This window comes from Camponotus floridanus, unplaced genomic scaffold (assembly GCF_003227725.1).
Source record: "Camponotus floridanus strain SB8 unplaced genomic scaffold, Cflo_v7.5 scaffold3, whole genome shotgun sequence".
Lineage (NCBI taxonomy): Eukaryota > Metazoa > Arthropoda > Insecta > Hymenoptera > Formicidae > Camponotus > Camponotus floridanus.
In genome coordinates this window covers 1,712,479-1,727,753 of record NW_020229436.1, presented here as the reverse complement: position 1 = coordinate 1,727,753, position 15,275 = coordinate 1,712,479, and the positions used below count along the sequence as shown (strand labels likewise).

Genomic DNA, 15,275 nt, shown 5'->3' with positions numbered 1-15,275 from the left:
GTTATATGACATGTAATATCAATCGATGATAATAACTCAAACTGCAAAAATTTAACACTTTCTTGTTATTCCTACCTTTCGATTATACAAAGTGCATTTTAGACAAATTTGACATGTATAAGATATTATTGAATGATAAAGATACTATTACATGTATAAGATAGTAAATTATATTAAACTACAATTTTAAATACTTTTTGTATTATTTTGACCTTTGCAAACATATTTATAATACTATAAACAACATGTAAATCTGATATTTACGCAACATGATCATTTTAATATATAAACCTGATATTTATACGTAGCGTGATAATTTATATCTCAAATTTTATAATCATAATTTTTGTTTATTTATATTTTCATATACATTGAAAGAACATACAATCGATTGAAAAGAGTATATATTTATTGCATGTGGATTTCCGCACTAATGTTACATAACTGTCAATTGTATAATTAAGTATTATGTTAAGTATTTTAAAATCCTTGTTATAGCCTATTGTTGAACTGATAAATTAAATTTATTTAAGCAGCTTATATATATATAAAGACCGCAATATATATATATAAAGACCAATTGATCGTACTATTTTGTTATTTTACAGATTTATTTAATCTGTTAAACAGTTTATTTTTGTAATAATCATAACACGTGAATTAAATTCCTAACAAATAGCAAATAAAAATACTTTACGAATGATATTAATAATTCAATGATGCAATATATATATATATATATATATATATATATATATATATTATATATATATATATATATACATACTACTATATATATATATACTACTATATATATATACTACTATATATATATATATATACTACTATATATATATATATATATACTACTATATATATATATATATATATATATATATATATATATATACGTATATCTAAAAATATTTAATTACATTTTAATTTTTCAAAATCTTTAATTAAACTTTTATCTTTAATTAAATTTAATTTTTATTTTAATTTAAATTTTAATTTAATTTTCAACTTGAATTTTTTGACATCCAATTACAAAGATTCAATTTGTTGAGTTATATTTCTTTCACCACTAGAATATTGACATTGTCGAGATCTTCAATTGTGCAAATATATCACACCAAAATTTTATTATATTAAGAATGTTTAATAATCAATTTAAAATTCATAAAAAATTTTTCATGCATGTAAAACGAAATTTGGGACTGAAAACAACTAAATAATGGTTTTTGCGAGTCATAAGGGATATATTTCCACAGATGTCGTGATATAATTAACACTATAAGTAAACGAAGTCCGGCAGCTAACAAATTTATGTGTCGCGAAACTCTCGTAATGAAATTAAGTTGAAGCGAATCGTGACATCGTGAAAAATTGTTTCATTTTATAGAGTTACCTTACTTATTATATGTTTCTTTCAGAAAAATGGCTGAGTACAGCAATCTGCGCATTTCCTGCATCATGTTTCTTCTATTTCGAAAAAATCTTTTTCATGTCAATCTATTTGTTTCAAAGAGTTTACTGCTTTTTAAATATCGTTATTAAATATCTTTTTTATATCCATAAAACAAAATTATATATACAATATTTCAATTTTTTTCCGTAAAACTTTGTGAACAGCTATGGATTTTCGCGAAAAAAAAGGTAACTACAATAAATACGATAAAAGTAAAATCTTGTAACATTTTTCCCTTGAAAGTTTCAGAACGACGCTTTTCAAAAATAATTGCTATTAGATTACAGTGTTATTAGCTAGTGACCTGAATACGGAAAAGGGTATGAAACCGTACTCGATCTTCTTCGTGAAGATCGCTAGTCACTCCTGGATTAAAGCCAAGTAGTGGAATAATCGGACGCCGGTGGCGCCTGTATTGTAATTACTACATGCGCCATTCTCTCGCAGAAATGCAACAACCGTGCCAGAGGAGGTTGCATAATTAATTTTTCCGTGTTTCTCCGACGCTATTTAAATCGTAGGAATACAATAAGCCAATTGAAAAACGAGGAGACGTCGTGTCGGAATCCGAGATGGCGCGAGAAAAAAAGTCAAGGCAGAAAATCCCTTCAGCCTTTTCTCAATTTTATGGATAACGCGAGGCGAAAAAGAGGCAAACATCTTCGATAAGGATTTCTGTAAGTCACCTAGCGAGCGACGCGTTCGTCTCGAATTAATGGTGAATATTCAATTTCAAAGACTTCACGTTGTCGTCATTCAATTGCGCGCGACAGAACTGAATCGCGAAAGAAAAGAGGGAGAGAAAAAGAGGGAGATAGAGAAGATCGCAAAGATCGTTATGTAGGACGACTATGTCGCTTGAGCGAAATAAAAGAAGGGTGGTCTGCTCGCGTCTAAAATGATGGAAGCGCCGGAAGAAGGTCTCCTTCCGGCGCTTCTTCCTCAACATATTCTTGCCAGAAGGTCATAGAACATCCTTCTTAAACGCCAACACGAAGCACCCGTGACAATCTAGCTGCACATTTTCAATGATAAAATCCTTGTAAAATCCAGATAGTATTACTGCATTACTGCAGTAGATGCGAGATAAATCGAAAATAAAGAATCATTAAATAAATTAAATTCCTTCTAATATTGATGTAATTTTTAACAAAAAATTCGATAAAATAAACATTTTCCGAAAAATTTTTTCACAAAATTTTCAATTGTTATGCTCCAATAAAAGGATCATTATAAAGGAGAGATAATATATTTGATAGATATCATTTCCCTTTTTGTATGAGAATTTTCTATTCACTGCTTACGTTCTTTGAATTCACGTCCGATAAAACTGATGCTTGTACCATTTTTTCTGGCGAGCCCGCAAATTAAGTATGCAATTTTAAACAATCGCGCTCTCATATATAATGACATAAATCTAAAAATTATACTTTATTAATCAATTACGATTCTTATTAATTAATTGTTATTTGATTTTAATATAATAGATTATTTCCATGCTTTCGATAATCTAGCAATATTAGCAATATTTAAAGGACGTAAGTCTTTCTTTATGAATATATTATATAATGAATCTTTCAAAAAATTTATATTATATAATGAAGCTTTCAAAAAATTTTATCAAAATATCTCCAAGTTTTTTATTTAAAAAAACGTAATACTTTTAAAATATGAAAAAATACTTGCCACATGTATCATACATATGACATATATTACGCGCAATAATACTGCAAAATAATATTGTGGAAAAGCAGTACAATTAAATGTCGAATTCTATCTCTCTGCTCAGTATTACCCTGAAATTAAAAAAGTTTGTAGGAAATACAAGAAGCGGCTTTTATAAAAGGGAGTTATATTCGACAGGGAGAAATTTTGTACGTTGCCTAGCTTTTACGCTTTGATAACACAGTGCTGCATGGCATTATATTACAAAGTATGTCTCTCGGATTTTCATAGCAATTTATTCACATACGACACTGAAATTTCTATCATATCACCATACATTGTCCACGGTAATTCGAATACATAACGTTTGTTGTTGCGAACGCAGTTTAGTTCATTCTATTTTCTCGCACTAATCTTTTGTCCCATTAAGTCGAGCACGAGTTGCATTAGCAGTTTCCATTGCGAATATTACATTCTTATCAACATATTAATGCGAAGATACAACAATGAAACGATCATTATAAAGGAGAGATAATATATTTAATAGATATCATTTTCCTTTTTGTACAAGAATTTTCTATTCACCGCTTACGTTCTCTGAATTCACGTCCGATAAAACTGATGCTTGTACCATTTTTTTCTGGCGAGCCCTCAAATTTAGTATGCAATTTTAAACGATCGCGCTCTGGACATAAATCTAAAACTCTATTAATCCGGTCAATTTATGCAGACAGTTACGACACGACATATATAGATATCTATTTTACGAGAACGTTATTGAATTACAACGTGAACGCTCGCAATCTTTTACGACAATCTCGATGTTTACTACCCAAGTGACCCGTTTTGCATATGATTATAACAGCGATGCATACAATCGAACGACGAGGATGATCCCTATCGCGGCAAAAGCGATACAACGGTATAATCTTACCTTTCGACCGACATCGCGGTGAGGGTGACAACCGAGCAGATAGCCGATACACTCTGCATGTAATGCACAACTTTGCATAGGAAGATGCCCATGGTCCACGTATAGGAAAACAATTTCGCTATCTGCAACAAATTATGACATGTACATGAATATGTAGAAGAAATAAAAGAAAGGGTTTTCTGTCAGTTTACAAGACTTATTATTTAAAAAACTCTGAGTCTATCGCCAATTATTTTCACGTAATTACAGACGATAAGTATAAATAGCAATAATTTGCTCGTAAACAAAAACATAAATAGAATAAAAAAATAATTTATCAAAATACAATAATTTAAAATAATAATTTAATATAATAATTTAAATATAATAATTTAAATATAATAATTTAAAAATTTACATACGAATTATTACTTCAACGAGATAACTGCGTAATGTTACATTCGCAATGTTAATGTAATATCGCATAAATAAATATCAAGCGAGTAATCAACGATATTTTCCCGCAAATGTAATTCACACTATTCGTGACAGTTTAATCGACCTTACATTCGCAGGCAATTATATGGATGAAAGTTCCGCGAGAGATAGGATGTGAGAGAAAGGGCGCTTTAATCCCTCAAATAGTTTAATTACGCCCAGGATATCCGGATACGAATGGTAAGAGCACGCACAGATATGTACGCGATGCGGCCGAGAATGCAAAAGCCTGAGATTGCGTCGGCTTTGCTCTCCGCGATCTTACCGCGTTTTACACCTCTTCGCCCCTTCGTAAATTGTACCGCACAATGTATTTCAGACATGCGTAACGCGATTTAATAGTCGCTACTTGTGCGGTTATACATACAAGACGACGTCGACTTATGCTCTTCGAAAATGATTAATGAACTATTGTGAGAGAGGGTGCTTTTATCGGAACTACGTTGCTATTGCGTCTCGTTTTAATTCTAGAATGGTAAAACGAATAAAATGCCCAATACGTGAGTTCTTAAAACGAGAAATACAGAAATCTCGCAATCTTGCAAAAGTAATCTCATTTTCCTCCGACTTTTTATTTTTCTCTTAACCTCGCTACGAAAAACAAGCTGGTCAGCGATTTATAATTCAGACAATTAATCGAAGTCTATGTGCACGTGGAAGGTTTTCCATAATTTTCTCGCAAGATAGAAAATGACTTTTGTATCTCTCAATGTATCATATTAGAAATGCGTGCTGATATTTGCGAAATATTTTTTTACGCAATTTTAATATTACTAGAATAAAATTGAAATTTAGGATAGTTATAATATAGGTGTATATCTATGGTAATTGAAACAAAACGAGTGTCTCTTCGTATTTTCCATGAAACCACTTTCAGATAACCATTTTGCAATTGGGATTGAAATGTTACTAACGCATGGAAACAGCTCTTCGATCATTCACGAGGATAGGGATTAAATTCGAAACTTCTACATCAAAGGAGATCTCTCGACTTTAATCAACATTCCCCGGCGCAGGTGTCTTTGTCAGTTTTATTATAATCAGCCCTTGACACGATAGAGATTTACACTCGAACTTCGTTAAAAGTCGAAGTCTACAATTACTCTACGCACACATAGGACTTTGTACCTTATCGAGGGGATACTTGTGGCACGTTATGACAGCACTCTCATGAAATTAGATACTCAGGGAGAAAAGCATAGCAAGATAAATTTAATTCCCCCTTCCACTATTTTCACGCACATTCACGCACTCGTGCAAGAGATCAAATTCTATCTCGCGATGTTATTAAAACTCGAAAGTGAATACGATTGGAATTCTTCTCTTACATTCTTCGCGTTGCAGACAAGCAATCAAGCCGGTCGAATCAATATTCGAGATGAAATGAGAAACATAGTATCGAGAAATGTAAATATATAAATTTATAAGCATTCTTGAGATTTCAATCTGATATGCACTGTCGCAAACGATAAAAGAAAATAAGTCGAGGCGGCCAAGTAACCTTCGCGTCGACACAAAGTTGGTGCTGTCAAGGGGAAACCTCGTTGGAATAAAACATATTGTTTATTACACGTATCACGTCGACGTAACGTCAAATATTCTTATATGGATTTTAAATGTCAGTGGCGATACGGTTGCATGACAGCATCATAACGAATGTATAGCGCCAGTGAAATTCGTGTAAGAATATATTTGTTCTCAAACAGAATTGTTGAAAATGTCACCGATAAAGCATTGAAAAAAAACACACTTTGCTCCTCCCGTCTTATAATTTATTGATTGACAAAAGATTTCATTGAAAAATCAGCTATTATTTCTTATTTATTCTTCCCTGTAAAATTTCATCGTTTTTAATGCAATATTTATAATTAAAATCATAACTTATCAGTGATAACACTGATTCCATTTAAAAAACGACGGTAATATTATGTAGATCTTAATGTAACATTGAAAAGCACGGTTTCATTCGATATTCATGTTTTATTTAATCTCCTCGATCGAATCGAGGAGTGCTCCTCCCATGTTACTTTTCATGCTGACAGATTAATTTCGCAAATTCTCTCGTACGCGATGTCCAATTCATGTTCCAGTGCGCAACAATTCCGCGCGATAATTGCGGCAATGCCTGCGAGATTACAACAACGAAACGAATTGTCCTCGAGCTGCAAAGTTAATGATGCTTGATCGATAATTAACTAATCACTCGCGGCGAAGTCACGACGAATGAATCCAGGCGAGAATAATGATGTATGTGCAAAAGAAACGAGCAATCCGATTATTGGCGCTCGATTTTCTTTCATATGCAATAAATTTTATGATGCGAGTCGCGAATTCGATTGAAAAAGCGAAAGAGTGAGAACGTTTTAGAAAACGCAAGCGCAAAGAAATACATTTATATCACGCAGTGGGGCACTTTCCAACGATTGGAACATTTACTTTGTTGCGAAGAAACAGATAGGTAAAAAGAACAAATAAATAACTAGAAAGTCGTGGTATTCTATATTTCTCATTAATTTTGAAATACTGTCCTATTTCTTTCAAAAATTTCAACACACTTTTCTCAACTTTATTAGACATTAGATATTTTAATAATTAATCAGTCTCAGCAAAAATTTCACTAAGATTCACTAAAATTCACTTAAAATTAAATTTAAAAAAAGAATAAATTATTTTTGCTTCTAAAACTAGATTATGTCTTGATTTATTTTTTGAGGAATGAACAATATGACTTGGCATTTTTATTAAAAAATTAATTTAAAAAAAAATTGGTTTGCAAAATTTTAGAGAATTTGCTTTTAAAATAGTAAGCTGTAGTGTAAGCTAAGGATTTATAGTAAGCTGTAGTGTAAGCTAAGGATTTATGATTTTTCTAAATAATTTGAAATAAACAGTTCTCATAAAAATGTAAGTTCAGTTTTGCAGGATGATATAGATGTTGTTTTGGTTGAAAATTATAAAAAAGTTCAAACGACAGATGTCTAAAGAAATAAAAAGAAGAGAATTAACATTTACAAGAAAACAATTTCGATAAAGCTGGAAATTGCTCGCGTATCTTGCTGTGACTCAAGAGATGAATTTCGCATTCATGTAATTTAACGCAATCGCGCATGATATAGGTCGGTGGTTGATTTGTCCCCAAAAACCGTTTCATACCGATTCGAATTACGATGGGCTATAAATAACAAACGAACTGCTCGGCCTTTTCATTTCGCAGCATCGACAGCTTATCGGAACAGTCGGCACAATTTATTTCCATTTCTCTCTCTCTCTCTCTCTCTCTCTCTCTCTCTCCTTTGTACCAGATAAAACAAAGACTATCGTTCGACGTGACAATCCGGAACGATTCTTCTGGACAATTGCGAAATGCGATTATCGTATATGAAATAGATTATTTAGAGAACAACTATTTTCCTGACAGAAAATTATAAATTTTTCTTTTGTTTTTCTTGTGTCAAAAAGTGATGCAAAAATTTTATTATAATAAACAAATATCGAAAAACATTCTCTCAAAACATTTTTACAAAGAGCAAATAACTACGATTTAAAGATAGAACAAAAATAAATAAATATCTGAAAGTCTTACACAAGAACAAATGAATCAGACTTAGATTCCGTCTCTTTGTTTCCAGTCATTGTTGGCTAAGTTCGCGTATATACCATCTCTTAAAATATGTCGAGCAATTTTATATACATCACGATTCCAACTGAATAAACTCAGAAATATATAAGTAGATTTTCCCTTTGTGATGGTCACGTTATTCTGCTGTGAAATGAGAATACGTAAAAGGAAATAAGAGAAATAGTACATACATTACATGAAAAGATGCATATTCGCGTAAATACCTTATTTGATGAAAGAAAAAAGAAAAAACAACAATAATTTGTATAATATTTACGATTAAGTGGTTCTTTCTAATTAAAATTCTAGTTAAGTACTACTTGGAACGTTACTAGATGTAATAATATAAAAAGATCTCTCTTTCATATTTTTTAAAGTAAATAAAAATAAAATAAAATAGTAAAATAATTAATAAAGAGATGTTAATTTGGACAATATATATTACGTAAGAATACTATAATTGACAAAAGCTTTGGGATTTGAAGATTTTAATATTTTAATTTCTAACATTGACGATAAAAAGCAATGATAATAAAGGAAAATAAAGACTAAAACATAAAAAATAGTAAGACTTCCTTATTTAATTTCCCTTCTTTAATTTAAAAATTTTACTTTAACAAATTTCAAGTTACAAAGATATTTAATACTGAGAATTAAAAATCGTGAAAAACATTAATAATTCTCGATATTTTCGCATACAATACATATTTGAGAAAGAAATTAATGTTATATTGATAAATAGAACGCATCATGAAACAATGTATTGCTATCACGATAGGAAATTGGAAAAATTCGTTTGTTAAGTTGAAATAAACAAAATTGAAAAAATTGAAAAAATTTCGCTTGTTGAGCTAAAATGTGCAGTTCGCGACAAATTCATTTACAATGCGATAATCAAATAGCACGCTTGGGATACGGGAGCTGACATCGCAATTTAGCTTTCGAAAGGATGTAGCCACTACACATGCATTCGAAGCACGTTATCGATTGTACGTAGAGAATAAGCTTCCTGAAAATGCAGGACACGTAAATAATGTCATGCGGGCGAGTATAGTACACCCATAGTCGCAAATGAAACTTTTCATGCTACTGTCGAGCTCGATCGTTCCGCGGGGTGGAATAACGTAATAATATAACGGCGACAAACATACGACCGAACGACAAACAAGCCTTATTAAGGTTCGGTTATCGGTAATCGATGTTACGCGCATGTTTGCGTTCGCGATTATCGAATTAATTTCGGAAAGGTACATCATATAGAGTATATCCGTCGTCATAATACGATGATAACACGTGTTTAAGTGCAAAACGGCGAAAACGATAACAATAATTAATGCATAATACGCTGCACTAAGTAGACGAAGCGTTGCGTTATCGCACGCTATCGTTACTTAACACCTACACTCTCAGTCTTGAACAAGCGATTCTATATCCTAATGGAATCTCATGGATAAATGAGTCTTGCTTTCTATATAAACAGAACAAGATCAATTTATCACATACATTTACTGAAACGAATGGCATCTTTTTTTCTTTTACTTTTGTGTGGTTAAGAGAATCAGAGAATCTTTCAGATAACTATGATCGAATTATTTTATGGTGTTTGTATTTTATTAATTAAATATATATTTGATATTTAGAGTGTGTATATATATTTCAAGTATAAAGATATTTTCATAATTTTTTAATTTCTTAATTAAATAAACAGTAAATTAATTGGGACTTTTATTGCTGCGACAATTTTCTTCTCCCGCGATTTGGAATGGTTAATCATAAATCAAACTGGACTGAAATAAATTTTTAGACTTACAACCGTACAAATTTGTGATAGAAATAGAGGAGAGCAACCTCGTGCGCTTCATATATCTTTATAATCGAATTAGAATGGCGAGAGCAATATCAATAAATATATTGAGTTACATATCGAAAAGTCATAAACAAAGTTATGTTATGAGCGATAAAGTTAAACTGTAAATAGGATAAAAATATCGATTATTGAACATGCTTCATTGCTTCTTCTAATTTAGAATCAATTATATTCCACAGAATCAATTATATAGTTCACATATAAAATTTATCTATAACACTAGCAATTCTCGTTAAAATTCTGGAAATCGCAAGCGTCTTTGCCTAAAATTCCTATTAATATTGATTAATTAATCATGTCGAATAAATTTTGAATATTTCACTTTTACATTATTTTTCAACAAATATGTTTATATTTTTTATCAATTTACAGTTGATTATTTCTTTGAAACTGTGAAAGTACTTTAATGAAGATATGAAAATATGAAAATATTTTAATGTTTTAAAAGTTTTAAGTAAAACTCTTAAATAATTTTCGACTAATTAGTAAATGAAATATATAGAGAGCTTTTAAAGCAAAATTTCAAAGCAATGTTTCAAGAGATATTATGGATAATGAATCATATTTTTTGATTAATTGCAAGTAGATATTACTTTATAATGATATTTGAATTCGAAATATATCTAAGTAATATAAATTTGATTGTGAAAATGCAAAAATTGAACTCAAAATTTTTCGCTGAGAAAAATTCTATTTATTTATCTTGCTAAATTCCGCATTTCTCAAGTAAAAACAAATATAATTTTGATTTCCGCGTCTTCCGTCTGTTTCAACGCAAAACGTTGTAATTTCTGAGTTTGCTAAGAATATTCATAATAAATCTGTTTATTTTCTCTAGTATTCGCGTAAAAGGATTTACCTCGCAATAAAGATCAAATTCTGTTGGTATATTAAATTCATTGTATATACTTTAATCCATTTCCATGCAAAGATGTTCCAGTTCCAGGTATTTGTAAATTCACGCGAATATATATTTAAATGCATAAAATAGCTAAATGTTTCATCTGCTATTAATATTAAAATATAAAATAATATACAAATTACATCTTGTATGATAAAAATAAATAAATATAAAAGTATGAATTTAGAATTAATCTTAATGAAAATATTGAAAAAATTCAATATCTATTGCATAATCTTTTAGCGTTTTATATTTTATTATACATCAGTAATTGAGTCTAAAATTAAATTTATCTTAAATAATTTCTTCAAAGAATATTTTCAAAGCAATAATAAATTTTCGGAAAAAGAATTTAATATTTTACTTAATTTTACAGAGAACTTATTCACACACACACATATCGATTATAGTATGAATCACGTTCTCCGCATGGTATTTTTTCTAACGACTTCCTTATCGTCCGGTGCCAGGTCAACGAAACCAAAAGAGCTTCAACAGGAGAAAAAAATTTCCCCAACGGCATAATTATCACGATGCATTCGCTGTAAACGCTTACATTTGTCACGAATTGGATCATTTCGCGCCATCAATCTCAGGGCAACGCGCGGGATGCGCATATCGTTAAACATTAATGCGCGACGCAACGTTTTTTTAACGTCATCGAATGTTTGCGCGGTCAGCATTCAGGATGCCGAGAAAAATGCTGGAAACATATATTCTTGGGGAAAATTGCACCCCTGGCATACTCGATTTGCTTTGATAAGGAACAACATACTTCCTCGCTCCTCTGCTTCTTCCTTCTCGTAACACGCACAAATGTGTATACATATCTCTATGGATTTATTTTTGTCTCTAATATATTTAAAACATTCACTCTATTTTTGACATGCTTTTGACGTTACCAAAACATCCTCCCTCTCTTTTTCTTTTTCTCTTTCTCTTTAGTCACTATATCAATTCATATTCATTTATATATAATATACTAATATTTCAATTCAATTTATTATCAATTCAATTTATTATCAATTCATATTCATTTATATATAATATATTAATATTTTAGTTGCGGTATATATTATTTTTAATCATCAAAATACACAGCATATTTGATTCGAAGCGCGAGTATCAGAGCATTTTTTTGAATTATTATTATAAGTTACTTTATATAAGATATTGACGAACGAGAGCAGTACACTGCGTGCTCGACATTAAAAAAAGTTGCCAAACTACACAATTTCTACGATAAATCTTTTAATATAATATATTGTTACAAACTCGAAAAGAATATATTATAATATATTATAATTTTTCATTATAATTTTTCAAGTTTCTTAAAAGCAATGATTATTAAGCTCGCATTAAATAAATAAAATTATTTTGCGTTATTAATTTCAACATTTGATTTCACAATAAAGCGCTATAATTCTTGTATGCGTGAGACATCTACATTTCTTTTTCTTCTTATTTATTCTAAAAAGTAAAAAAACATAAGTTTTATTATTGAATAAGAAATTACTGCTTATCAATGCAATAATAATACATTGATTTCATTCGAGAGAATTAGATGTGTTAAAATTCATATTTTTAATTGATAGTTTGTATCTATATTACATTTGCATCAATATTGACATTGTGTATTTTGTCAAACAAAAATTTTAATTTCAAAGAATTTCATGTAATTTTAGTGCAATCTATGTAATTAAGAACATTTATGGCACTTCGTCGATGTCGACGAAAATGTCACTAATAACAGGAGATGCCGGCGCGGCTATGCATAATCCAGCATGACAATAAATCGTATTAACCTACGGAAATTCTTAGTACCCGTTTTACAGTAAGTATGACATCGAGCGAAAGCATGTTTAAGCGTTAACTAAAATTCAATTTTACAAGCAAGGTTTGTCCTGTAAAGCTCACAATTAACTCAAAAATAAAATGATTCTGTATATGTTTCTTTTACTAAAATATACTGAAATCTCTTGCTTTCCATTAAATCTCATGCAAATTTGACGTTATTGTCTTGCTGTAAAATTTGATATTAATTAATATAATATTTAATCTTGGATATATATTAAACGAGAAATTTGTGAAACACGAGTAAATTTATTCTAATAATGTTCATAAAGCACGCAATCAAATTAATATAATATATCAAAGAAGTTTTTGTAGTCTACGGATGCCTTTTTCAAAACTTTTTCAATACATTATAGATATTTAATCGCATACTTTATGAATTCGATATCAGAAAGAAAAAAAGAGAAAAAAGAGAGAGGGAGAGGGAGAGACCTTTTTCATCATTTTATATACATAACTTTACGCAAAAGAAAAAAATCACATAAGGAGACATTTTCTTCGATATGGCAAACTTTTCTCATATAATCTATAGATGTTTTAATCTTTGTCGATAATATTTCAATTTATATCCTTACCGGTTCATGCAAGAATGATACATCGGTCGTTTCATGAGCCGATAAACGCACAATTAGTATTTAACACTGTATGAGGTGCCATTACAAGTAGATGAAAATAATTCTCATTTAGCGGGCGACACTCCTCGCACAATTTACGTTCGAGAAACACGATGCTGAATCAGCAATCGTACGCGCGTCTGTATAATTACTAAAAATATTTGCGTAAAACAATTGAATCGCTTAATTGTTACAAAAATATATATTAATGTTGACCGTTATCTATAATATTTTAATTAATTATTGGAAGGATAGATATCCTTTGCATATCGCATGCTAGAAAAGCAATTCTTGATTGTCTCAAGAAGAAAATTTAATTAAAATATTCAACGTATTTATCTTTTGATTATGTGATGGCGGCGCGCTGATTATGTTCTACTATTATCTTGGTATAGAATAAGCTCCCTCTTTCAACACAAAATAAATATTTATTAGGATGAGCAATTTTACTATAAGATTTATTCCTGTCACACGCAAGCATCGCAAATTATAACGTTAAAAATAAAGAAATTAACAAAAGATAAATATATCCTCTTGTGCATTATTTCCACTTTAAAGTGTGGAACAAAACGTGTTTCATTTACTGTTTTCTTTTCAATCTTGAAGGAGATACAAATGATTTATTCAATTTATTTATTCGTGAACGCGCACGCATGAGAGAAATTTCTCATCCATACTTTAAAAAAATGAAAATTGCGAATTTTGCCTCTATTATACATCACGTACATTAAAATTATGCATAGAATGCAAATTAATGCGTCTGTGAATACACGTGCGAGGTCGGTACGTATAGCGTGTTGACGTTTCTCCGGATTGAAATGCCTTGTATGAAACCCCTGGGAGTTTAGAGACCGTCGCAATCACGTGTATATCCAACCGCACATCTGTCAATTTATTTAATATAAACTCGGATAAATGTCTATTTTTCTCTACGTTGATATTTATTGATAAATTGTCGATGATCCGAGCTGAAGTAGCGATCAGTCAGCTATACATAGTATCTGATCCGTGCCATAAATTTCCGTAGCGTCCCGATACACGTACAGCATTTACGTCCGTGTATCATAACTTACGTCGCGTAACTGCATAACGACCCAGAGGGAAAATTGAAAAATTGTGGTATAAAGGATATAACTCGGCTCAATATAGGAATATTCTCGTGAAAAAAAAACTATATGCCGGAATAACGACGTCTATGAACACGTGCGTGAAAAATTTTCCAATATTGAAATCTTATTCCGCAAACATATAACATAAATAAAAAATATTTAACTCTAAAATATAGTGATGAGAATATTTAAACGTTAATACTGATGATAAATAAAATCAATGAAAATTATAGTTTTGTTAATTATAAATATTTTCAATATTTTAAATTCCCTTTTCTTTTAGCTGATACAATACAAAATTTTTATAATTTCTGCTTTCATTTTCTGCTTTCTTTACAATTGTACAAGTTTCTTGCCAAAAAGGTCACACAAAAAATAAATTATTTATAATTTTAAGAAAAGTTTCTCATTAGGCAAATTAAAGGGGAAAAAATTAAGACAAAGAAGATTTTATATTGTATCAGAAGAGAAATTGAATTTTATACAAAATTATATAATTATTTTAACGAATATAATTATATAATTTTGTATAAAATTCAATTTCTCTTCTGATACAATATAAAATCTTCTTTGTCTTAATTTTTTCCCTTTAATTTGCCTAATGAAAAACTTTTCTTGCAATTATAAATAATTTATTTTTTGCGTGACCTTTTTGGCAAGAAACTTGTCCAAAAAAAGGGAAAATTAATTTCGCATGCACGAGTATAAGATTGAGCATATAAAGAAATTTTTCTTGCTTATTAAATAAATGAAAAATTCTGTGGCCA

General features: G+C 30.1%; 1 protein-coding gene across 3 annotated transcripts in view; it reads right to left on the bottom strand.

Moving 5' to 3' along the window:
- LOC105252129 (QRFP-like peptide receptor) overlaps positions 1 to 15,275 on the bottom strand; it is a 68,532-nt gene that overhangs the window by 18,392 nt on the left and 34,865 nt on the right. For all 3 annotated transcript variants that reach the window (XR_003122994.1, XR_889273.3, XM_011259382.3), the window contains exon 4: positions 4,068 to 4,189. Coding sequence is in view for 1 of the 3 variants with exons in the window: in XM_011259382.3 (XP_011257684.1) it covers positions 4,068 to 4,189 (122 nt within the window). In the remaining 2 variants the exon portion in view is untranslated. The remainder of the gene's footprint in view (positions 1 to 4,067; positions 4,190 to 15,275) is intronic.